Source organism: Meriones unguiculatus, chromosome 4, assembly GCF_030254825.1.
Source record: "Meriones unguiculatus strain TT.TT164.6M chromosome 4, Bangor_MerUng_6.1, whole genome shotgun sequence".
Lineage (NCBI taxonomy): Eukaryota > Metazoa > Chordata > Mammalia > Rodentia > Muridae > Meriones > Meriones unguiculatus.
Genome location: NC_083352.1, coordinates 13291622 through 13316377, shown reverse-complemented (window position 1 = coordinate 13316377; position 24756 = coordinate 13291622). Strand labels below are relative to the sequence as shown.

Here is a 24756-nt window from a genome sequence, read left to right as displayed (position 1 = left end):
GTATCTAACATGCCCGCTGGGCAAACAATGACAGTAGCATGAGATTCCAGATTGGGGTGTTCGTTAGTCTGAACCAGAGACCAACATATCTCTAAAGAGACTTGAGCTTGAAGAAGAACCGAAATACGTGGCTTCCCACTACAAACCTGTCTCCTTTTCTGATCACGTTTGGGTTTTTCATCACAGTGGCTTGCATTACATTTCTGAAAACCCAAACCAAGCAGATTCCATCCTCTTCACGTAGAACACAGATAACCGCCTTCTTTCCCTCCACCCTTGCTCAGCTGCCACCCGGGCTTTTCAGTACATCTTCCCTGGATAATGACTGCACAGTTGGAACCTCTTTCCTTTGTTGTTGTTCATCTACTCCCTGGTACTGAACACTCGGCAGTGATTTTCCATGATTCCTGATTTTCTGGGACTTCGTTGTCTGAATGCCCCCTGCCCCCCTTTTTGATACATGTGGCCTTTACCTCAGCACCCGGGAGGCAGGAGGATTGTAGTTCAAGGCCAGCCTCAGCTGCAGGGCAGGTTCAACACCAGCCTGAGTTACATTAGATACAGCAGCAGCATTTGCATTTGCATTTGCATACAATGGAGCAATGGAGTGAGATGTTCTGGAGATGCTGTTTTTAGACTTTTTTTTTTTTTTTGGTATTTAGAGAAAAATAACCTCATTTTATGTTTTCATCACAACAAGCACAGGCGGATCTCGAAGGTATGGCCACACTGCAGACTTTCTGACAGGGTATAAAGGCACCCAAATGGCTATGCAATGGGATAAAGGAGACAGGTGCCCGAGAATTCCTATTAGCTCTGGCACTCAGATGCACTGAGGACAAAAATGGGCAGGAATTGCCTGGCAGGGTGCTGTCCAACTGTCTCAGGCCAAAAGCATTGAGATGAGTGTGACATGCGCATAGTAGGAGCTCAGGGAAGTTCGGCTTCCTTCCCCTTCCGCACTAGCTTGTTTTCAGGAAAACAACTTTGTTGTTCAAGGTTCCATCATTTCCAGATGCCTGCTCTTGAAGTGACACCCAGAGCTACCACAGTGATGTCACAAAGCCGGGAATTTCTGGTGGGAACAAGCAGCAGATGAACTCATTGGCCACAAAGATCCTGTTTTTATGTCAATATCCTCAGTAACAGAATATGAGGAAAGAGGAAGTGGAGTATATAAATATTCTTTACGCCCAATTTGTACTGAAAGAATGTCTCATTAGTTAAGGTATTGGTAGTTCAAGAAAGGAAAGCAAAAGTACTTTCAATATCCAAAAAGGCCATCCTTGAGGTCTGAGGTCCACAGAGCAATCTCTATGTTCCCATGTGTTTCTGTGCTCGGTATCCCTGCCCCCAAAATCTGACTTTTCTGAAAATAAAGATCCTGTTGCCAATTTCTCATCTGGGTGTGTTGATGGTCTTATGCTCTAGTTCTTAGTTCAGAAAAAGCTGCTTGGAAAAGTGTCTTCGTGGTCACCCACTCCACCCGACCAACACTGTGACACCTGCCCTTGTTCCTGTTGGCCGTCTCTCCCTGGTGGCCTGTCAGTCACAGCTAGATTACGATCAGTGCGTTCTTACGAGTCTCACAAGTCCCACTGCGGTTGGGACACTAGCCTGTCTTCAGGGGAGCTGGTGGTCGTGCGGGATGCCATGGTTTCAGCAATTACAAGACACCGGCACATACTGGGAGGACACAGAGCTTGAGATGACACAGCAGTGTCATGGGTTTTACATCTGACCAGAGTACCACTCAGCCTCTACCCAGGAGACAGGCAAAAAGCTAGAGGGGAAAGTGCAGAGGAGGCCACAAGAGAACACAGTCCAGTGCTGATACTGTCCTGTGTGACTTGGTGGCATATCCCAGCCTAAAAACATGGGGGGTGGGTTGGGGGCAGGGAGAGCTTCCCTTGGGGATCTTGGACCCTCACCTTCCCCTCAAAGAGCTTTTCCAATGCTTCCCCCACAAGCCACAAATTTGTTCTTCAGTAAGTCAAAGTTTTCTTTTGGTTGCTATCTATGGCGATTGCTTCAGCAATGGTCGGTGCCTTTGCTAACTGAGCTGCCTGCTGGGCTGGCTCTCATAGAGTTGCAGCTGCAGCCTCTTTAGCTGTACAGTGGGCATGGCAGGGTACAGGCAAGGTGCTGGTGTCTTACAGCTGGCATCTGCCTGCATTGAGATCTCCAGGCACCGCCAACACCCCGCCCTCAGCACCACAATTTGTCTCTTGCCCTGAGCATACCCTAACCTGGCAGGGTGAAAGTTATCCAGCTTTGCACAGCTTAAGACAAAGCAAACCCAGTGATGATGGTTTAGGCTGAAGCAACCATGCACTCTGCCAGGGCACACTCACTCTTGGAAGGATCAGATGCAAATTACCTCATCATTAGTAGACACAGGGCCTTCGACACCCCTGGCTGTTAGCTGCCATCATGTGTCCTTTCATCTGCCTTTGGCAGCAGTCTCCCAAAGGACATGCATTCTTTCTCACCTACCCCAGCTTCCCTGCAAGTAGAAAGGCATTCTTAGAACGATGCCCTGGGCTTTACCCTCATCATCAGGAACACTTTCAAACTACACTCAACTATCTAAGCCCCAAGACAGCCATTCTGAAAAACTACCAAATGATTTATGTGTCCGTACATATCTCTGCCAGAAACCATAATCACATTCACAGCAGCTGAAAGCTGGAACTACTTGGCCGTCCAGCAGTCAGCAGCGGGGGGAACAGTTCCACCACGCATCTGGTGTACCCTGTGACCGGACATCTGTGAACAGTGTCCGGTGAACACACATGGAAGGTGGGGGAACTCTTCTGTGTAGAAATGACTTTGGACAAATAAAGCCAGGAGACACGCTCTAGAACAAATCAAATGGAACCTAAGCCCTGGGACATCCAGGTGAACCTGAGTAGGCTGGCCGGGGGCTCTCTGTGACTGCCGCTCTCTAGGGCTATGTAATTCATGAAAGCAGAGATGGGCCAGTGGCACTCGCATCAGGCAGGTACACACCACCAACAACCATGATAAACAGCTGCTTACAGCACTGAGATGTGGGAGCAGAGCCCTGGTTCTGCCTTGAAGGAACAGCTCTAGGTGCAGAGCAAAGCCACTGCTGACTTTAGGGCCACCCACTAAGTCGTCCTCCACAGCCTGTGGCAAAAGGATTTTCCTGACAGGGATTATCTCAATTCAGGATGATTGTGTCCTGTTAGCCAGAACCCAATGTGAGATGGGGGAGGGGGTGTTCTCATGGCTCCTTTCCCTTCTTTTTATCTTGAGTAGAACTCACTCCCAGGCTCCAAAGTGCTTGTGCCCACAGCACAAGCACCTCAATTCTTAGTACTGGTGCTTCCTTTGCCAGCTCTGCCTTGGCCTGACCCACTCTCGTGCCCTCGTGGTAGCCTCTCCACTCTGTCCACTTATCCTACCTGCCTTTATTTATTTGGGGTTTATATTGCTAGAATTCCCCCTCAAATGTGCATCTCTAAGCCCTGCCTGGCAGACCTCAGTGACCGATAAGGAGCAGTCCCAGTGTGTACCCTGCCATGGAGAGAGCACACAGTGAAGAGCATACACACGTGCATGTATGCGTGCGTGCGTGCGTGCGTGCGTGTGTGTGTGTGTGTGTGTGTGTGCGCGCATGTGTGCTGCAAAGCAGCTTGGACCTTGGACCTTTGGGACTCATCCCTGAAGGTGGGGCAGTTGGCAGGGAGTCTGTTTTGACTAGGAAACCTCAGAGCACTTGGAGGGCTTTAGCTGGCCCTGCTTGCATGGCTACACCCCTGCCTATGCTGATGGAAGGGTTGCTGGTTTGGTTTGAGAAAACTCTGTCTTTAGAGCTGTGGGTGAACTTTGGCTAAGAGTGAAACAGGAAACAGAACACAGCACACCATCACTGCACTGGTGGCCAGTTTCTGTTTTGCAGGCATGGAGCTACTATGTTTTGTTTTGTTTTGTTTTTGAAGACAGGGTTTCTCTGTGTAGCTTCAGACTCGCTTTGTAGACCAGGCTGGCCTCAAACTCACAGAGATCCACCTGCCTCTGCTTCCCTGAGTGCTGGGATGACAGGCATGTGCCACCATGCCTGGCTGGAGCTACTATGTTTTAAAGTCTGCATGGCAGACTGGCCCCGAGGCGAGGTTACATTTTCTAGATATCAACTTCGCCTCGCTGGATGAGACTGTGTTCAGGCCTGATGTGACAGGAGGGATATATATATATATATATATATTTCTTTTGGAGGGGAAAAGGAAAAAGTGGGTGAGACTGGGAGGAGAGGAGGGAGGGGGCTGCCTTAGGGATGTAAAGTGAAGAAATAAAAATTAATAAAAATTTAATAAAGAAGAGAAAGAGGCCAGGTGTGCACTTGGGATGCAGAGGCAAGAGGAGATGTTTTAGTAAGAGAGAGAGAGGGTGTGTGTGTGTGTGTGTGTGTGTGTGTGTGTATGTTTCTATAATAAAATATGTATACATATTATGTGTATTTATACAAACATATACAATATGTATGTACATATTCATATATATATATTTGTCACTTTGTGACATCTCAAAAGGCAGAGCTAGAGAGAGGGCTGTTGGTCTATCCACAGAACCTTAGCTTCAGGTTTTAGGAGGTGAAGGCAACCAGGAGGGGTGCATCCAGGCTCTGCTGCACTATAACCCCAGAGGGAAACCCCGTCCAGGGAAGAACTCTCACACAGCTGTGCTATCTGTATGTACCATGTCCTGCCACATTCCCAGCTGTGCTGACAACACAGCCTGCTTCCCTGGAGTGTTCACCCAAACTGTCTCCTTTCAACAGGAAGCTTGTAGGACAGTTGCTATCCCTAGACTCAGCACCCCCGGGAATGCCATTCCTTCTCACCTTAGCTGTGCATGTTACCAGCCAGAACCAGACCTCCTTTCTCTGCAGACTCTAAAAGAAAAACTGTGCTTTCATTCCTGACAATCCTTTCATTGGCACCCCCACCAAAATAAATAAACAGATAAATAAGTAAACAAAGATGAGGAAACGGAGATGCTGTGACTAGTCTGAAAAATTAGAAAAATATAGTTTTTCTCTCAATTCAAGCTAAACTGCTGAAAAGACAATCTCTTTTACCTACTTCACTGCCAGGAATGGGGCCTGGGATGGGGATGGGGTTGCCTGTTGATTTACTGAACTCTGATAATGTAATGCAGCTTAGATTTAATATGCTGTTTCCTGTATTATATTTGGATTTTTAGGCTCCTGGGCCCTGCAATTTGTGGTTTACATATGGAGTCACTGTGGGGACAGGGGACATAGTGCGCTCCCACCTAGTTAGCACAAGAGCTGTGTTGGCAAGCGAGCATCTCTAACAGTGGACAAGCCTTGCCAGACTCCGACTGTGGGAAACGCAATCGAGAAGGAATCGCTCTGTTGTAGAGCTTTGCGTGAACGCGCACATGTATGTTTTCACACACCTGTGCTCACAGGCGTGGGCATGTGTGGAGCCAGAGGGCGGTGGTGGTGTCTGTGTTCCCAGCAGGGTCTCTCACTGAACCTGCACTGGCTTACCAGCTTCTGGGAGCCTCCTGTCTCTTATCCCCAGTGGAGTTAAGACATATGCTGCCATGCCTGGCTCCGTTCATGGGCGCTGAGGACTCCAAATCAAATCTGTGAGCTTGCACAGCAAGCACTTTCCCAACGCCGACCCCCCAACCCCAAGAAGTCACTTTAACAAGTCATTACTAATTATTTTGTAGGCTGTCAAAACATCAAGGGAAGTTGTGGATGAACATTAAGTGCTTTGGGAGATAACCCTTCCTCAGGCCTTTTCCCTTCCAGTTCTAATGGTCTGAAGAAACAGGGCTGCCCTGAACTGTGTCCTGGTAATGTCACTGTGTACTTGGAATGCATGGGTGTATGCGGCTGAGAGGATGAGGAAGTCGCGATTACACTAGAGCAGGCTTGGTCCTGCAGTAAAAGTGCCCCCACAGTCGTTATAGCTGCTTTGTCTCCTTTTAAATCAGTCGAAATATTTTTGGGGGTCAGCTCTTGTTTCCATTAACCTCTAACTTTTATGGTTCACTAAACCCTGGATTTGATATGAATGTAAACATTTTGTGTGGAGGGCGGATCGATGTCTCTCACGGGGAGGAGAAGAGGAGCTTGAGTCCCCTTGTCCCTAGCTTTTCCATGCATAGTGCTGTTTGAAAAGTGGGATGTGAAATAAATCTGGGATTTTTAAAAATCGCAAATTCAACATAAAATCTGAGGGTTTCAATTACAGACAAATCTGGGGGATGAGCCAGAGTTTCCAAGCAACAGGGACGCCAGAAGGGTTCGGAGATTTCTAGGGGGAACAATCCCTTGAGTAATAAATCTCTCACATATTAAAAAATATAGTTATTGCTTCAACATTAAATGTATGCTACACGCACCACGTGCAGTTACCTATAGGAACAGGAGTCAGGAAGCCTGCGGTCCAATAACACGCTGTCTGGCCGTGAGGCCTGCGGAAGGCATTTGCCTTACTGGGTCACATAGGACAAAAGGGCTCCCAGGTCTGTGACTCCCAGATGATTCCATTGAAGACGGTCAACCGCCACAGGGGCATCGTGGAGGTGCTAACAGCTACCAGTGTGTAGGTCAGACTGTGTTTGTAACGCACACGAATCTTACTCACTTGGCTGATATTTGAGTGGTAGCTTCCATTTGTCAATTCCCTATGGTATGGTAGCAGAGATGCCCGGCTCCCTGTTTCCTGATGTGTGTGGTGGGTTGGGAGCGCATATCCGTCCACACAGAGACATCATCACTCAGGAGGGAGAGCCAAAAGGAGGGAGAAGGCAGCATTCGATGCCCAGACAGTGGCACAAGGGGCCCTTAGCATCTGGCTGGGGCTAGCAGTGCTGGGAGCAGACCTGTCTGTTCCATGTTCAGGCAGTACGTGGGCCACTCACTGAAGACTAGAAAGCATCTGTCGGTATCTTCCGTTATGACTAAGAAGTCCAGCGGCTCCTGGTGACGTGAGCTTTGGGGCTGAAAAGAACTGCTGTTCACTGTCCTTTGCATTTTCCCCCCTAAATTCTTTTCTCAGAGTAAGATGCGAGGCACTCACCACATACCTTCAGCCCTGATTTACGAGGTTAATGTCAGGTCTGCAACAACAATAGAAGCATGGACTGAAGTCCAGGCTGTATATCAGGTATGCTTAGATTATCTGTGCGCCAGAACAATTGCTTAAGTGCCTCTCATAAAAAAGTTCCGGGAAAATACTTGCCTTAGGAATGCACTGGTTAATCACAAGATCTTGGGACAGTTCAACTCTGAGCACAGACACGGTTTTCAGTGTCTGCAGAGGACAGCATGCACTCTGGTCATCGCTCCTAAGGGAACAGGCCAGACCCGTTTCAGCTGCTGACGGGATTTTTCTGAGGGGATTAGTCAGAGGTTTAAGAATGGAGCACTTTGTGATGTTGGTCAGCATCTCCATCCCGAGGCGGGCACAACTGCCCAGATCCTTAATGACGGTGTTTGTCCCGAGGCCTCTGAAGACCCTGTGCAGCTTCCTCTCTTGAGTGTGTTATAGCACATCTGAGAGTGTCAGACAAGCTGGGTGTGGCCTGTAGTCCCAGCACTCAGGAGGCTGAGGCTCCGTGATTGCTGGGAGCTGAAGGCCACTTATCGCTACAGACTGCTTCAACAGTTCTCAGCCTGGGGATGGAAAGATCCTTTCCCAGCAGTCGCCTAAGGCCATCGGATAGCACAGATATTTACATGATGACCCATAACAGCAGCGAAATTACAGTTATGCAGTAGCAATGAAAAAACGTTATGGCTGGGGGTCACCACGACATGAGGAACTGTGTTAAAGGGCTGCAGCATTAGAAAGGTTGAGGACCACTGCTCCAGCATAAACAGATGCAGTTTCATAGGGGGTGCCTTACATTTGAATTGTTTTTTGGACAGGGCTTCTCTTTGTAGTCCTAGAATTCATCATGGAAGTTGATGTAGTCCTTGAACTCAAGGAGATCCACCTGCCTCTGCCTCCCATGCCTTACATTTGAGTCTAGCCTATTTCCTCTGAATTATTGACATTTCAGTAGTCACAAAGTAGAATTTTCTTATTCTCAAGAAAGGGGAGAAAACAACTGTACAGTAAAATTTAAGGTTATCTTTAGAAAACAATCCCCAAATTTCCCTGTTTGGTCATTAAGGCATTTAAAATACAGTCTGAAACACAGGTGCAAAGTGGGACTTGGCTTCTGGTGCCCTGAAAGCACCAAATGAGCACATTATGGAAAGGGGTTTCCCGAAGTCTTAGGTGGCAAGCTTTACTGTTTTCTCCCCTTTTCCTTTGCCAACTAAAATGTTGATTAGGACTGGTATTGGGTAGCAAATACGTGCAGGTTCCAGCTGTGTGGTTTCCTAGAAATACCAGCTTTGGAAAGAATTTTGACAGCTTCCTTCTCCCTCGAGCCTGCCTAGCTGTTCAAGCTGAATTCTGCTCAAAGGCCACGGTGCACACACTTCCCAGGACAGCTGGGTGTGTGGGAGATGAGGCCAGCATGCTATGCTTAGCAGGTAGTGAAAGGAGAACCCATTTTTGGATCTGTCCTAGGTCTGAAGCTCTCCCCAAAGACAGCAGGGGAACCCATGGTCCAAATGAGATGCAGGAGAGATGGCTGATGCCACAGGAAGTCGGAGAAGACCTTGTTCCCACCACTCGCCATGTCAGGATGGTTTTACTTTCTTAGAGCAACTTTATAGGCAGGTGAAAGGTTCTAGAACACTTGTCTGGGGCTGGGGAAACAGGAGGACCTAATTCTTAAAGGTCTTTCTATACCTGCCTTGTCTTTCTTGTATAGAAGCTAAAATATCTTCCAAGCTTATAGACGTGAATACAAAGGAATCACACTGAACCCCAAAGGACTAACATTATATACCCCTTAGCCACATACTAAGCTAGCTTTGTAGTTGGGTGTACACTCAAACTATTCTGCCCTTAACTGGTGAAGATTTGCCACCCATCATGGCCTTTCCAAATGCAAGGTGTTACTAAAACTGGTGGAGTGGTAAGACAATGCAACCAGTCTTTATGAGACCTGATAGACTAGGGTCAAATAGAAAGGGAGGAGTACCTGCCTTATGAATGGACTAGGGGAGGGGCGTAGGAGGAAAAGAAGGAGGGTGGCTGGGATTGGGAGAAGACGAGGGAGCGGGCCATAGCCGGGATACAAATTGAATAAATTGTAATAAATGATAATAATAAAAAAACATATAAAAGAGTGTCACTTATGTGGCAAATAACATCAAAGGTTAGCGCTTTCTTAAATGTGCGATGTAGCATAGAAGATCGCTTGCATAAGTGTAATCCCTGGATTTGTTTACCTGGGAACAATTTATTCTATGCCAGGTGCTGTGCATCTGATAGTTGAATTTGGCTCAGAGCCGCTCACCTCTGTATGCTTATTGGTTTCATTAGAAGGAAACAACCTCCAGCCCATGTGGGATGAAGGGAAGATGGAGGCTCCATTACAGGCCTCCACAGTACCGCAGCTGAAAGGGCAGAACCCTGGGATGGGGAACCAAGATGGCAGCAGCTGCAGATGTTGAGGAATGGGCTTCTGGATATGTAGATTAAGACTTCCCAGCCAGGGAGTTTGTGACAACCAGCCAGGGAGTTTGTGACAACCACCCAGCACCTCGGCCACCTCTACTGCAGCAGAAGCCTGAGTTGGCTGGGATGGAGAATAATCTTGGGCAGGCATGTCTTCACTCCATGGTAGGTGCCCTTGTAGGTGCAGCCGAAAAATATGAACAAAGATGGCTCGCTCTTGTCACCCAGTACCTCAGGTGCAGTGACCCTGAGCTGACACATGGAAGGACAGGGATTGCTTCCAAGGGGCCATGGTAATTTGTCCATGCCTTTAAAGGTTCATTGCAACTGCAGCTCAGTGGTTCTCTCAGGGAAGCCTTGCAAGAACTGGGCATGGCTACTGTCATCGTTACAATGTGAGCTCTCCCTGGTCCCCTCTGCCCGCCGTCCCCAGGTTAAGCAGGAAGCACGAAAAATCAGGTGGCTAGTGTGGTAGAAGCAGATGGCAATGCCCTTCGTAACGTGAGTTGTTTTAGACACTGTTTAACATGGCAACCACGGCTGCCACAAAACTGAGGGGGTTAAGAAACAGACGTTCGTGTTCTCAAGGTTTTGGAGGCCAGAATGCCTGAGGGATGGCCCCTCCTGACAGCTGTCATCCTATCTGGCCTCTCCCAGGTTTCTGGTGGCTGTCTGGGGGTGTCACTTGCTCTCTGCCTCCAATTTCACGTGGCATCTTCAGAGGATGTCTGTCTCCACACAACCATGTTCTTGTAAAGATACTAGCAATACTGGATGAAGCCCACACTACTTCAATACGATTCCAGCTTAATTCAGTACACCTGAATGACCATAACTGCAAATAAGGTAAGTTCTGAGGCCCCTGGAGATAGGAATTCCGACTTGGACTTTGGGGTAATACAATCCAACCCTTAACAAAGGGCCTCAAATGACATATTACTGCAAAGGTACAAAGCTACACATTGCACTCTGCATATGAGACCCTAACTCTACTTTAAAATCATATACAATACCTCGAGGGCTCTTTTACCTTTTTACTAATTGGATTGGGTCTTCTTTATTCCCCTCATTGCCTATTTCTTCTAGAGCAGAAACGACAGCAAGGAATAACATTCCAGAAATCACGGAGCCAACCCTGCTAAGCCTTCAGTGAGGCACCAATGATGGAATTAGTCTCAGCACTTAGCATGAGAAAATCCAGCCATGGCACTCTGAGTAAGGGACAGCTTCCTCTTCTCTCCATGTCACGTGGAGGACTGACAGTTACGATGTTTAAGGAGACTAGCACTGACTTGGAAACCTCAGTCTAGTACCTTCCAGGTAGCAGCCTCAGAGACCAATCTAGCAAGAAGTACAGTGACTTGGTAAACCATGTCCACGGGCTTCCCCTTGTGAAGGCTTTGCTGGCCTGGCTCCTGGGTATTGGCTTTTCTAATGGCACGGGGTTGCTTGTGTTCTTATTTTTGTTTGTGAACTGCTCAGTCACCTTATTAAGGCACTGTCAAGCTATTTTGAGAGTTGTGGTGAAGGCACAAAATGGATTCTCATTAGCTTCTACCACAACCGGAGTGGGAGAGAATTGATATCACCAGTAAGGGATGCCTTCAGAAAAGTCTATCGTGGCTTGTGTTCCCAGCCTCCATAATACTAGATAAGCCTAATATTTTATTGTTGTTTTATCATGTTGTTCATGTTATTAAAACCATTCTTTGGTCCAGCATTTAAAGATGTTTTCTTTCTTACTCCTCATCCCCCAGCCTCCAAACACCCCAAGCTACTTCAGATTTGCTCATGCTGGGCAAGCACTTATCCAGCGATTTACACCTCCTAATCAGCATCACTAATTGTTTCAAGTGACAGAGAAAAAAACAAAACCCCAATCCCAATCACGGAACTCCTCACAGCAGCCACACTGAGTCTCCCTTTCAAATGTTTGCAAGCTTTGATTAACATCAGAGGCTGTGGCCACCCTGGCCTCCCTGCTTCTACCCTGTTTCACCCTTTCCTCACACTTCACTCACAGTCCTTTCCAGATCAGAGTGGGCTAATCCCCGCTCCAAACTCTCCTCGGGCGGGTAGGGTCGGCTGCTTAGCTGACTACAGGAGTGAGATTCCAGACAACATCTGTAAGCTCACATCTTTACCACACCTCTGCTCACCTACAGTTAGTTTCCCTGAATGCCCATAATGTTGGGTTTTGTTTTTTTTTCATTTTTATATTGCACAAACAAATTTCTCAGTGTGGAATGTAGTTTCTCTCAGTTTGGGTTGCTCTATGGGGTAAGTCAGGGTTGGTGAGATGGCTTCTTTTTGACTAAGTAAATAGTCAGGATCAAAATCAACATTGAAGGCATTCCAGCAGTTCACTTAGCCTTCACCTGCTTTCAGGACATTCCCTGGGGGCACCAAGTTCACCACTGGTACCACTAAGCAATGCCTTTGGCCCAGCAGGTGCCACCAAGCACCACTCTGCCTCCCTGGAGTGGGATCTTGCTGCAGGCAGTCGGGCCCCAAACTCCACTCCTTTTGGAGACTGACAGCACAGACTTGTGTCATAAAGCACGGCTCACCTCCTGTGGGCAGTAACTGCATTGCTGTGTGTGCGTGCACACTAGGCTCTGTCTATGCTGTGCCATTCTGCGTTCTGACCGACAGCACCCAGGTTACTGATGAGAGTTGCAGCGGGCCTACATCTTCAATGTCTTAATGACTTTAATGACAGTTCTGAGGGTCACTTCTTAGGAGACCAGCAGAGGGAGCAGGTGAGTATTCACAGTGGGTTTGATCTTAACGTTCTGTAATAGGTACTGTCTCTTGCAGTTTTCTATGAGCATTTTTTTTTTTAATTGTAGTGAAACAGGACTTTCAGTACATAAATTTTAAAATAAATACGGTCATTTAAAAGGATCAGAATTTTAAGAGAAAGTACATAATTTCTTTTCCTTTAAATATCCTACTAGAATAGTATTTTAAGCTTTGAAAACATTGCATTTTTTTTTTTCTCTCAAGGGAAACAGATGTCAGGAACCTGGTACCTTAATATTGCTATAGCTGTTCTTTCTTTGTGATCTTTGTTTCCTTTTATTTTCTCTTTTGTGTCAGCCTTTGACTTGTGCCCTTTCCTGGAACAAGATCATTTGGAGGACATGCTAGTGGGTGCCAGACGAGGGGCTCAAGGCAGAGTTTGAAAGAAAAGCACAGAGTGCCCAGGCAGATAACCAGGAAAACCTGGCCATAAAGAAACAACTGGATCCATGCCGGGACATGGACAGCAGGGGGTCTTTGACACACCTAAGCACAGCGTCATAACTGTGTACAAGGATTGACTAAAACTTTTATGTTCAACTATTTATCATAGTTGTGATGCAGTGTTTTAAAAACCATTTTGTCCATGTAAGTCCATAACTGAATGTAAGTTCCCACAGAAAGAGTTTTCGTATTAACTCAGCCAGATGGATAGGAATACCAAATGAGGGTCATGTGCATTTTTTAAAATAACCTTGACATAAGCTATTTATTTATGTTAACTTATAACCAAGAGAGATAATATATCTAAATGTGAATACTTATTATGGCATTTTTATCTCTTTTTAAAAATGTTTTTCAATAATTAAGATAAAAATGTATAAATTTATATTAAAAGGATTAATCTAGATGGCATTAAGCCACCTCCAAATGAAAACTCACTCTGTGGGAGATGCAGGCAGTTCGTTAGAATGGCTCTGAAGACACACTTCTGGACACACTTCTGGACACACTTCTCAGAAGCAGTAGCTTTTCAAACTCTCAAAAGTGTGTCGAAATGGATTTAGGAATATTTAGCGTAAAATTTTAGGTAATAAACCCACCTCAAAAATATCAACTACTTGTCAAAGCAAGGATTTAATTCAGGTCATGGGTGAGATTGTGATCACTGGCACATGAGGCCTTTACAAAGAATGTTCCCCATTTCTCCCACCACAGAGGAAACACAGAAACGTCAGGCTGCCACTCACTCATCGTTGGAGAATGGTACTCACTGTCTTCTCCACCCTGTGACCTGTATCTGGACCCTTTCGACATTTGTTTTTTTGATGGAGTGATAAAACTCCACAAAAAATATTAGAATGAAAATATTTAAAAATCAAACAATGTTTGAGATAACTTTATACAACAGGATGATTATATAAACTGAAATCTTCCTAAAAATTCGAGGAATTTGTAGTGCAATCTTAAAAAAACATTTACTCGCACATTTCCTAAGTTTCTAACAAATACAACGCTCTCCCTTTCGAGTCTGGGTGCTGGGAGATGCGCAAGTGTGGATGTCAGATATGAAAGGGCTCGACCAGGATGCACTGCTGGGTCCTGATGGTGCAAACTGTAAACAATGAGAATCTTTTCAAGTTTCTTTAAAAACAAAAAATCTTTTCTATGTGCATGTCCTTCAGATATGACTTCACAGTAAACACTCAGATAAGTTCCGCTGGGTGAGCACCTGGTGCCTTTTCTGTATGACTTCAACAGGAATGGCAGGCACCAAGCGGTCATGTGACCCTTCTATAGCCTCTCCCTCGCACTCACCGACATACCAGGTCTGCAGTTCTTTGCCGAACAGCAGTTGCACAGCTGGGATGAAGATGGTGACTGAGGGGTGGCAGGCCCACGCTACAGATCCTGTGCTCCTCCGATGGGCCTGTCACCAGCAACTTGTGGAAGAAAACATGCTGGCGGTGGGCGGAAATGGCTGTTTCCCAGGAAAGGAAGTGGCCTGAAAACACATCTGGCAGACGGTCTTTCCCTCCTTTGGCTGTCAGAGAATGATTTTAACAATATTCACTTCCTCGCCTCTCACAGAGGTGGATCCCACAGGGACAGTGCCCGATTCTAAGCTGATGACTTCACTACGCTCTCATGAAGATACTGGGCCAGCTCCTTTATGTCAAATGCTAGGTGCATTCAGCAAACACACGTAAATATACACACATCCACTTCCAATGAGAACAGAAATTGTGTCCCAATTGGCACTGTATTTTAGTTTCTAGGCCCATCATATTCTTTTCACTCTCAGAGGGTGGGGTCAATGTGAATATACACTTAGAATGGACACATGCTGGGTTTGCAGGGTTTGGATTCTAAGTCTCCACTGATGAGTGGGTTTGTGCACTCAACACAAGACTGCTCCCTAGTGGGACACCACAGGCTGTCCCCTCACACAGAGGATCACTGATCCTCACTATTCCCACAAGTGTGTACTTTCACAGAGCACCCAGAACCTCAGTTTTGGGTTGTGATGTGGATTTAGTCATTAGGATGCATATCAGTGCCTTACAGGTTGTCAGCCAGCAGGAAACAGAAAGTCTCAGCCCTTTCCAAAGGAGCTGTTAAAACTGGAGTAAAAATTACTGCTTTAGGGACTGAGGTTACAGTTTGGTAATAGTATTTGCTCTACAAGTAGGAGGACCCATGCCTGCACACTCGCTCTCATGCGCACATATACGCACTGTGGCTTTAAGTTCGATGCCATTACCACTAGGGAAAAAAGAAGTGCCTGTGGATGCACTTGGCTGACAGGAGTCTTTGCTTTTCCACTCAGTGAGCCTTGATTTTTTTTCATCTTTAACAGGCACAAGCTACGGAGGGATGGATGGGTCTGTGTGTGTCTCTGTGGACTCTTAGTAACTTCAGGGGCTTTCTCGGGGGCTTTTTCTCAAATCTGCAGCTGAGGATGACCTCACAGTGCCCCAGATCCTGGGCTCCACGTGGCTATGCTGGCAGCTTGGGAGTGGTGGCAGTTGGTGTGCTGACGCTTTTGCTGATGGCCACAGTCGGCCACTGTGTTCTTCAGATCGTCAACATATGTTGGATAGAAACAAGCCAGGCCAAGGTATCGCTGTGTGGGGACCGCTGTAGAGTGCTGAAATGTTATTATCTCCCTCCCTTTGTGTGTGTGTGTGTTAGTTGCTTCCTTGATTCTCATTAATGACTTCAGACGATTTGGAGAGAGACAGAAGTAGAAAACTTCCCTGACAAGTTTTATGTCCACTGTGCGCCTAATGCTTTTCCTTGAAAATGAATGTTGAGCTGTACATAGAAAACGTATCGGCTATTTCCACAATTTTAAAGATGCCAAGGGCAGTAGGAGGCATGGCCAAGAGGTCCCTTAGTTCTCTCCCTACTCTCGCATGCCAGGCGCCTGAGAGTCCCGAGTGTGACCATTTGACTGCAAAGACACAGTGTCCCAGCTTCACATCATAGGATAATTCAGCACTGAGAGGCCCTCATATACCAACAAGGCACTTTCCAAAAGTCCAGGCCAAGCTGGCCAGATGTGCCTGTGCCAGTCAGCACGCCAGGGCTGCAGGCAGTGATGGCATGGAGAGAGGACTCTGCTGTGCCTGGTGAGGCTGCGGGCAGGGGACTGGCTTGGAGGGGCTGCCTGGCCTGGAGACAATGATGGTGATCCAGATCCAAGTGCAGGAAACCCCACGCCTGACAGAGGCTGAACATTCGGAGTATGTTTTTAAACAACACAGGCTTTTGTAAAATGTCCCTTGTGTGGTGAGGGCTTAACGCTCTCCCGGGTCAGGTGAGAGACCCCATGTCCACCCACTCATGTGACAAGGACAAAACTCCTGGTGACGTTCTGTGAACTGCTTCACAGCAACAGTGAAGGCTGTGGGAGCTATTCACAAATGCCCTCTGGCATGGATCCCATGGAAGCTGCCCACTCTGTGCTGATTTTAAAGTGGGGAGTACCTGGCTTCCGAGGACACCACTTGCATGGGTAGACAATGATCTTCTGGGCGACTTTGGCCAAGCCGGAGGCTCTGACCACTCTGACCCCATGACTCTGACAGCAGGGGATCTGTGAGGGATTAGATTCCTGAAGTGTTGGGGAAGCCAGAGTCTATAGGAGTTCCTGTAGTCTTTACCTCAGCTGAATAGGATGCGGTGATGGCACAGGATGGTGGTGCTTAAAAGTCCTTGTGAGGCATCCCTCCCTGCAAGGCTCAGGGTTCTTTGTGGAATACTGTGTAGAAGGATTGTACAAGCCAGAGGTGGTTGATGACATCAAGAAGGCAGTGCTTTCCAGACGCAACAGGGCATGTGAACTCACAGTGATTGTGAGAGCGTTCATGAGGCCCATGCAAGCAACAGCCAGCCAGAGTCCCAGCATGGGGTGGGCATGAAATCCCACGAAGAGCTGAAGAGTTATTGGCATTTAAAGAAGAATCGGTTGTTATTACTATTTTATTAATAATGTGACTCCTGTCAGGTTAGCCACAATGTCAGGGCAGGCCCTGCTCTCAAGACCGTCTGCGTAACACAAACTGGGCTGACTGAAGTGGGGAGGAAGAGGAGAAGGAGGAAGAAGATGAGGAAACTGTTACCCTTATCATCTGGAAGTTGAGTGCGAGGGCGGACAAGATGGTTATGGATGAGTGAATATGTTCAAAATACATTGTATGAAATCCCCAAAGAATTAATAAAATTTCTCTTAAAGGTCTTTGCAGAAGACCTTATCTGTTTCTGGAAACAGGTAACTATGTCTTCCTGGTACCATCGAATGGCTTAATGAGAAGCGGAGACAGTTCTTAGGAGGGTAAACAGGGCTCCGCAGTTTCAGCTGATGACATGCAATATGGCAGAAAATACACATAATTAAGAAAACCAGCACCATACACAGCTGCTCCACAGAACTGACTGGGGCTGAGCACAGCTTTGGGAAGTCAGTGATAATATCCCCCAGTTTGTACCTTCATCTGCTTCAGCAATCAAGTGATGGGGTGGGGTTTGGGAAGGGGAAACCAGAGGTTCAATGGAAAAGGAATGCTTTGAGAATCACAGAAAAGGATGGGGGGGTCTAAGCAAGTTAGTGCCCAAACCATGGTGGAACCACTGTAGCCTGGGCAGGAGAGGAAACTGGGCCCTTTCGGTCTCTGCTGGAGCCCTGGGGTTTGTGTCCTGTGAGGGTCTTCTGCAGCTCCTCTTTGCAGTCTGTTCTGACTCTGTAAGCCCCTCTGAGTTCCTGTGGCCCTGGGGCTGCTACACTGTGCCACCGTTTGCTCTGTGATGGCGGCACATTCCTGGCACTTTATAACCAGCTTCAAAAGTGTCATTTCCCCCCCCCCCCATGGGGCTTTGTATTAGCCCCTTGCCCCAGCATGTGTCACACTATTAAGGAAAGACCTTATTTTCATGCTAGATATACACTCAACAGTGAGTGGTTTTATTGAATATGCCCCATCTCCAGGGTATGGATTTGCTGATCTCTTCCTGCTTCTAATTCATAACTCATTTGGGTGTATGAGCTAGCTGTGTGTGCGTGCGTATGTGAGTGCGCATGCATGTGTATGTTTTGTTTTGTTTGAGAGAGAGCTTCTATGTAGCCCAGGCTGGGGCAGAACTACGCAGGCCTCAAACCCGCACAATGCTTCTGCTATAGCTTCTGGGGTGGTAGAATTGCAGGCACATGCCACTATGCTGTGCTCTGGTTCCTACATTCTTAAATGACTGAAAAAACAAAAATAAAAACAAAAAAAACCAAAACCCCAAAAGTACCATTTCATGGGTATGAAGATAAAAAATGTAAAGTGCTGTTTTCATGAAGAAAGCCTTGGGGGTGCCCGGTTGTTCTGGCAGGCTGGGGGTTGCCTGCAGGCTGCCATGATTGCTGGTGGCTGGGGTAATCCATAGAGCCTGAAACCTCCACCACCTCAAAGTCTTGCCAACTCCACTTTATTAATAATCTCCATCTCAGAACCTATAAAAAACGGCTCCTGCGATGTTCTCAGGGGACTGGATGAGGACAGTGTCCACAGCACAGAGGCCTGGTGTCCCCACGAGCGGCGACCACCTTCTCCTATACATTCTCATAGCCCTCGGCCTATGGTCTCCTTTCCTCCATGCCCCATGAACCCCTTTGGACCAGAAGTCCTGATGTGAGTGTCGCCACGCCCTTTAGAGTGCTTGCCTCGGTACTTGGCACATCTGCTTTTCCACGTCCCTTCTTGTTAAGCATCCCTATTTGCCTGGAACGCAATCCAATGGGTCCAACCAAAACCATATGATTGCCTTGAGTTGTGCTTTTACAAAAAAACAAAACCGAAAAAATTGCACCCATTGCTTCTGCCTTGCCCTGAGTCGGATTTTAAGTACCGAACCCCAGAGCTACTGTTTTGATGATGAGCAAACTCATTTCCATTTAATGTGCAAGCCTGTAAAGAAAGGGAGTTGGCATTTCTAAACTGTGCCAATTACATATCAACTTAATCCAGAAAATTTCATACAAAAAAAAAAAAAAGGTCTCCATTTTCCAGGTAGGAACACAGAGGCTGAGGGCAGCTAAGCTTTGCTAAGTATACATCGTGCTCTGGCTGAAGCTGAAGCCGCCTGCTCTCCTCTGAGGTGTTCTGAGTGGGGCTGAGTAAGCCGTGCAGCATCCCTCAGGAATCAAACTCCCTCCCGACTAACTGTCCAGATCATGGCCTTTCTGAACCAAAGAACTTGCTGGTAGTTTCTGAGCCTGTGAGACCCTTCTACCAAGTGTAAGGCTTAAGGTGTCTTTAGGAAGGGCGTGCCTACACCAACGGCAAAGTGTGGCTCCTCAATTCTCAGTGACACTGGAAGAACTGAATTTCAGTTAGGGCTTGCTGACACACACACACACACACACACACACACACACACACACACACGTGCGTTCTTCTCCAAGTTTATGGACCCTGTGATTTCTGCCCATGGATCTCGGGATGAGATGTTCTGTTCTGGTGCCCACTTGGGGGTATTTGTTAACAGGATGTGTTTTACAAAGATTTAGTTAGGTCTCTTCCAAACAGATTCTGTGAAAAACAAAATTCACTGCGCAGATTCCAGACTCACCTATGACCTGAAATCATGTGTCTTGCATTCCCCAGAAACTGGGAATGTAGAGCACGAAGCTGCCCTGGGCTTTCTGGAGGCAGATATGGTCCTGAGTCAGTTCGTGGGATACTGGAGTTTGCACAGTACTGATCTCTAGAGCGTTACATTCTATGAAGGGAAGTGACACTGGACCAGCGAAGCCACGCAGTTGGAAGTGCCTTAGAAGTCAGAGCAGCCGCTGACTTTTATGGCCAGGGGCTTTAGAGCTTAATTAAAGGGGGAAAGTGATTTGCCTGAGCCCACTGACTGGAACTAATTTAATTAATAGCGTGTTCAGAACGATGAGCCCCAAGCAAACCTCAATACAGCAAAGGAAAAAGTGTATGTTCCCTCTTGATATACTTCATATAAGTATCTATCATAACTTAATAGAACATTAATCAGGCCAAGGTATTTTAAGTTTTATTTGTATATTTAAATAAATATTTTGTTTTATGGTACAAACATGTAAGAGCTGAGAGACCATCCTTGTAACTTGACTTAATAAAATCAAACTGGGTTAAAATTAAAATTATGCATAACATAGCTAATGGTTTAAAAAAAATAATATCAACAGAATTTTACCTCCCTTTGGAAGGGCACAATTTACAAGGGCCGGTATTGCTCTTTATATTTACAGTAACAAAAATAAACCAAAGTCCTGATATAGCGGTAGTTTTATTCCTAAAGGAAAACCCAGAAACATTCACTGTGCTTTAAAATTAAAGCAGTTACCTCCAATAGCCTGCAAGCTTCGCCTGCAAATGAGCAGACAGACAACAGAGCCCCAGCTTCTCTCGAGGAAATAATTAGGGTGGTGCCTATGACATGCCCAGGGGTCTTGTGGCTGCTCTGTGTTCCCAGAAGGCTCCTGCAGCGCACAGTCCTTTGGGGCAGTAAGCACTGCACTCTGAGTTTTCCTGCTGCCTGGCTAGTGACCCCCTACAGGAAGATAGTGGGTGAGCCAGGGGGCGGAGCGGCTGGCTGCACATGTCTGGCTGCTCTTATCAACTTATCATATAAGGGAAGGAAAGTGATTGATTCGGATACTGACACTGTAGACTCAGGGGAGAAACAAAGAGTCTGTGCAGACCTCTGGAGTGAGCGGGGCTGCTCCTTCCTCGGCAGGACAGCTCCCTGTGTGCGGGACAGAAGGGAAGAGGCAGCGCTGGGAATCAAGCCTGCTTCAGGAACGGGAGGAGAAGGCTCACACTGATGGACTTGTTCCCACAGCACGGCCCTGGGCTTTAGGCAGCAGCTGAGGGCTCAGGACGACGCATACGCGCCTGCAAGTTTGCTGAACTCACAGTTTATAACCCAAAGAAAGAAAGAATGTGGCAGATTGTTTTCCTGACTTTTGGCTGTGATCTTGTCTTGGCCTCAGCCTATAATAACTTTAGGAAGAGTGTGGACAGCACGGGCAAAAGGCAGTACCAGGTCCAGAACGGACCCTGCAGCTACACATTCCTGCTGCCGGAGACCGACAGCTGCCGATCTTCCTCCAGCCCCTACATGTCCAATGCCGTGCAGAGGGATGCACCCCTCGACTACGACGACTCTGTACAGCGGCTGCAGGTGTTGGAGAACATTCTAGAGAACAACACACAGTGGCTGATGAAGGTAGGACGGTGGTGGGCTGGCTGTCTGGGTGAGAACTGGCAGCCCTGGTCTTATCAGGGATGGGGGCTGCTGAGACGGACTGCAAGTGTCCTTAAGTGAAGGATGGCTCCTTTTGTGCTGCCCTGGTGTAAAGTAGCCACAGAGTGAAGAGCGACAAATGGGTTATCTGAAAAGAATGCCAGATTCTGTTCAGAAAAGCCCCTGAACTTAGGAATCTTTACTAGCCGGGCAGAGGAAGTATGCGTCTCTGCAGATCTCCCATGCTGTTTTGTTTGAGTAGCTGGGGCTAAGTGACACCGATTACTAGGGTCTTCTCAGCGGGTTGTAGGCTTGTAAGGGAGGCCGTGAACAAGACAGCTCGGAGCCAGGAAAAACGTGACAATCACGTTAATCACGGACACTTAACGGATGGAGTCAAGTGCTTTACCAATTTCCTGAATTTCTTTACGAAAATAGATTATGACTCTTGGTAAAAGAGAGGAAATTAAATAAAGCCAACCTCGTGTTCTCAGAGTCTCAGGGCTGCGCCGCGAAGGGGGTTGCCATCTGGAAACGGGGCTGTGTTTCCCAAGTGTCCCGGAGACACTGCAGCTCTGCTCAGTCCCGGAGACAGGCTCTGAGCTTGTCCCCACGTGGGGCTATTATGCTCAAGTCGTGCTGGGCTGAGAGGGTCTGACAGTTTGTTCTTGGGGCTGCTATGATCTCTCTGTTTCATGGCCTTTTTATAGAGCGTAACCAAAATAAGACATCGAAAGGTCTGTTTTGCTTTCACAAATGATTGTTTTCTACAAAACCTCAAATGACCCTGGAGTTTTCTTTATGTGAACCATATGTATTCCACAGGAAGTTTAAACAAAGCATGTAGATAGCAGATGAATCGTTACACGTTATGACAATGACATCACATGCTTACAAGGTAATTATTTAAAGTCATATAAATCTTTTAAAAGCCAGTGGACTTCATTTAGTACTTCTTCCCAGAAAGGCAGAAGTTGTTTTTCTCAGATGTCACCATAATCTTTTGGTCTGACGCCCTTCCTTAATCTGAGAACAGGGCTGGGGTCCCAATCTGCATTTCTCATGTATATTCCTACTTTCTGAAGTGGACAAGCTTTTGCTAGAACCCAGAGTCTCAATGAATGAGCGTTGCCAGATCTGCTCTTATGGGGAGAGGGGAATTGTTCAAATTAAAGAACAGAAAACAAAAACTGCCCAGGACTACAGTCACAACAGAAAAATCCTCCTCAGTGTCTATTTTTTTTCCCTGGGTGATTTCTTCAGTTTTTCTCCTTTCCAAAATTCACAGATGTCTGAACATAGAACTTTAATGTCCAGCAACACATGTCCCATTGCCTGGGGTGGGAGGAGTCCCAGGAATCTGCTTAGCTCTTTGGGAACTGTCCTGCTCACATTCAGGGACCTGCCCCGTCTACTGTGGGGTTGAGGATTTGGATCTCCTCGGGGGTGGGCTGGAGGGAGGCACAGCCTTCTAGTAAACACTGTACTCTGCCAACTACCAAATCCTCTGCTAAGATAAACAGTCGCCAAACGAAAAAAAAGTTTTGCCACAGGGCAACGCTGCTCATTTTATATGCTGGGCTCCAGTGGAGCCCCGGCTGGGGATACCTGGGCTTGTGTTTCCTGGGCAGGGAAACCAACCCTCTTGTGTGGTTTCCAGACAACAGGAGGAGGGACTCAAAAGTCAGGTGGCTACAACCCCTCCTTCCCAGGGTCTATTGGTAAATATTTGAACAGTAGGCGGTGGTATTTCAAAGGCCCCTCTTTCAGCTTTTTGGCTGACTTTCGAGGAGGGGTGGCCGCAGGCTTATCTGCCCATCAGCAAGGCACCTGCTCCCATCAGCACCTGTTCACGCTGCACCTGAGAAAGGCAATTTGCCAGCTCATTCACTTGGTTTATGGGCTCCAGGCGTGGAAACAAAAGCAAAAAGTAAATATGAAACCCACTCGGAATGATTAAATGAAATCTCCCTGCTTGTTTTTTGCCTCCGGGTTTTGGCACCTGCAATAATAAACACTACCGTTCTCTTAGGGAAGAAAATAACATCTAATGGAACCACAGATAAGCATGGTAACTAAACATGACCAACACCTATTTATAGATTATCACACAAAGAAAAAGCATGATTTGGTTTCATTGTTATGTGTCTTTTCTTGAGTTGTTTTAAAAAATGTTTCCTTATTTCCTTGTCTTCCCTGCTTTGCACACGAAACTCACCAAAGAACCAAAGAACAGTGTTTAGGAGTTTCAAAACTTGTCAGGAAGGAAGAGAAGGATTCTTGGTGAGTTTGGCAGATGAATAGCATTTCAGTTTCTGAGTGCTGAGAACAGCTCAAGGAGTTCAGCCTAAGAAAGCTCCATGGACACCATCAAAAGAGCCCACACTGCCCCTTTAATCTGTCATGCAAAGGAAGTGTCAGCCTTCTGAATGAATGTGGGGGAGCACATGAATGGAACAATGCGGGGAAGGCGCACTCTCCCTGGAGTGGCTAAGCAAGGCTAAGACAAACTCCTGCTTGCCAGATGCCATCCTACCAGGTGATCATCAACTAAACGTGAGGACAGACCTCTGTCCCAGTGATTTCAAACACATTTTACACAGACTCCCAGCTCACCAACATGCATTGTTTTTTTGGTAGGTCAAACGTATTTTTTTCCCCAACAAGAGGAAATATGGAAAGGAAATAAACAACTATTTCACGCTACTGAATGCCGTATATTTTATAAACAGCTATGAACCCTGCCGCCACTTTAAGGCAGAGTGACTTGAAAAACACAGCTAATGCTTATTAGCCTGATGTAAACATTTCCTCTGCCACCCGCCTCGAAGTGGCTGGGTTTTAAATAACATGAGGACAGTCCAGAAACAGCAAGCCTTTTCTTTCTTTAAAAGCGATAGTAAGATAAACTGGAAGAAAGGTCTGGAAACTGCAGTTCATCGGTCGAAAAGCAGTGGGAACACAACAGTTATGCTCCTGAAAACGTAACTGTCACTGGAAAAAACAAATGATGAGGGGTTTGTAGAGGAGTTCAGCCAGCCTTTCAGGCCCTTCCCACCTGTGTGTGTGTCTGTCCGAGCATGTGCGTGCTCGTGTGTTTTACCAAGCACAGTTGCAACACAGTCTATCTGTCTGTGAAAGAATACAGAACCTGGTTCATGATGGGACAGATGCCTTCCCATCCTCTGTGACACCCATGGTCACTGTGCTGCCCTGCAGCCTGGAGAACAGCAGCTGTACCTCCAGGAGTTACACAATGCGTTGGGAGATAAGTATATGATTAGTATCAGAAGTTTTTGTTTGTTGTTTTTTTGGTTTTTTTTGCATTTAGCTAAGATGATTAAACTCTTTATTTAAGACCTCAGGGAAACCACTGCTTTGAGTGTGGTCATTCTATGTTAGCATCATCGTTTTGAGGCATGAGGGGGATGGGCTTCACTAGTGTTGAGATGGGTAGTGTATTTAAAGAGTGCAGGTGCAGTGCTGTGTGTGACTTTTTACTATAGCTTGTGCTGCCACAGGGAGAGTGCGCCCAGCACAGTAGGTGCCAGCTCTTCCTGGTGCATAAGGATACATGTTTTCTATACATGGAAGTATAGTTTGTATGCTGTAGTCAGGAGGTCTCTGCCTATCACAGACG

At 46.8% G+C, this 24756-nt stretch overlaps 2 protein-coding genes across 4 annotated transcripts in view; one reads left to right on the top strand and one right to left on the bottom strand.

The window, feature by feature from the left end:
* The window catches only part of Mcph1 (microcephalin 1), a 206855-nt gene that overhangs the window by 49490 nt on the left and 132609 nt on the right, over positions 1–24756 (bottom strand). The gene's annotated exons all lie outside the window — the stretch shown is intronic.
* Positions 20497–24756, top strand: part of Angpt2 (angiopoietin 2) — a 49807-nt gene continuing 45547 nt past the window's right edge. Inside the window, exon 1 of the mRNA XM_021654749.2 lies at positions 20497–21098. Coding sequence (XP_021510424.1) covers positions 20811–21098 — 288 coding nt within the window. The 5' untranslated portion in view covers positions 20497–20810. The remainder of the gene's footprint in view (positions 21099–24756) is intronic.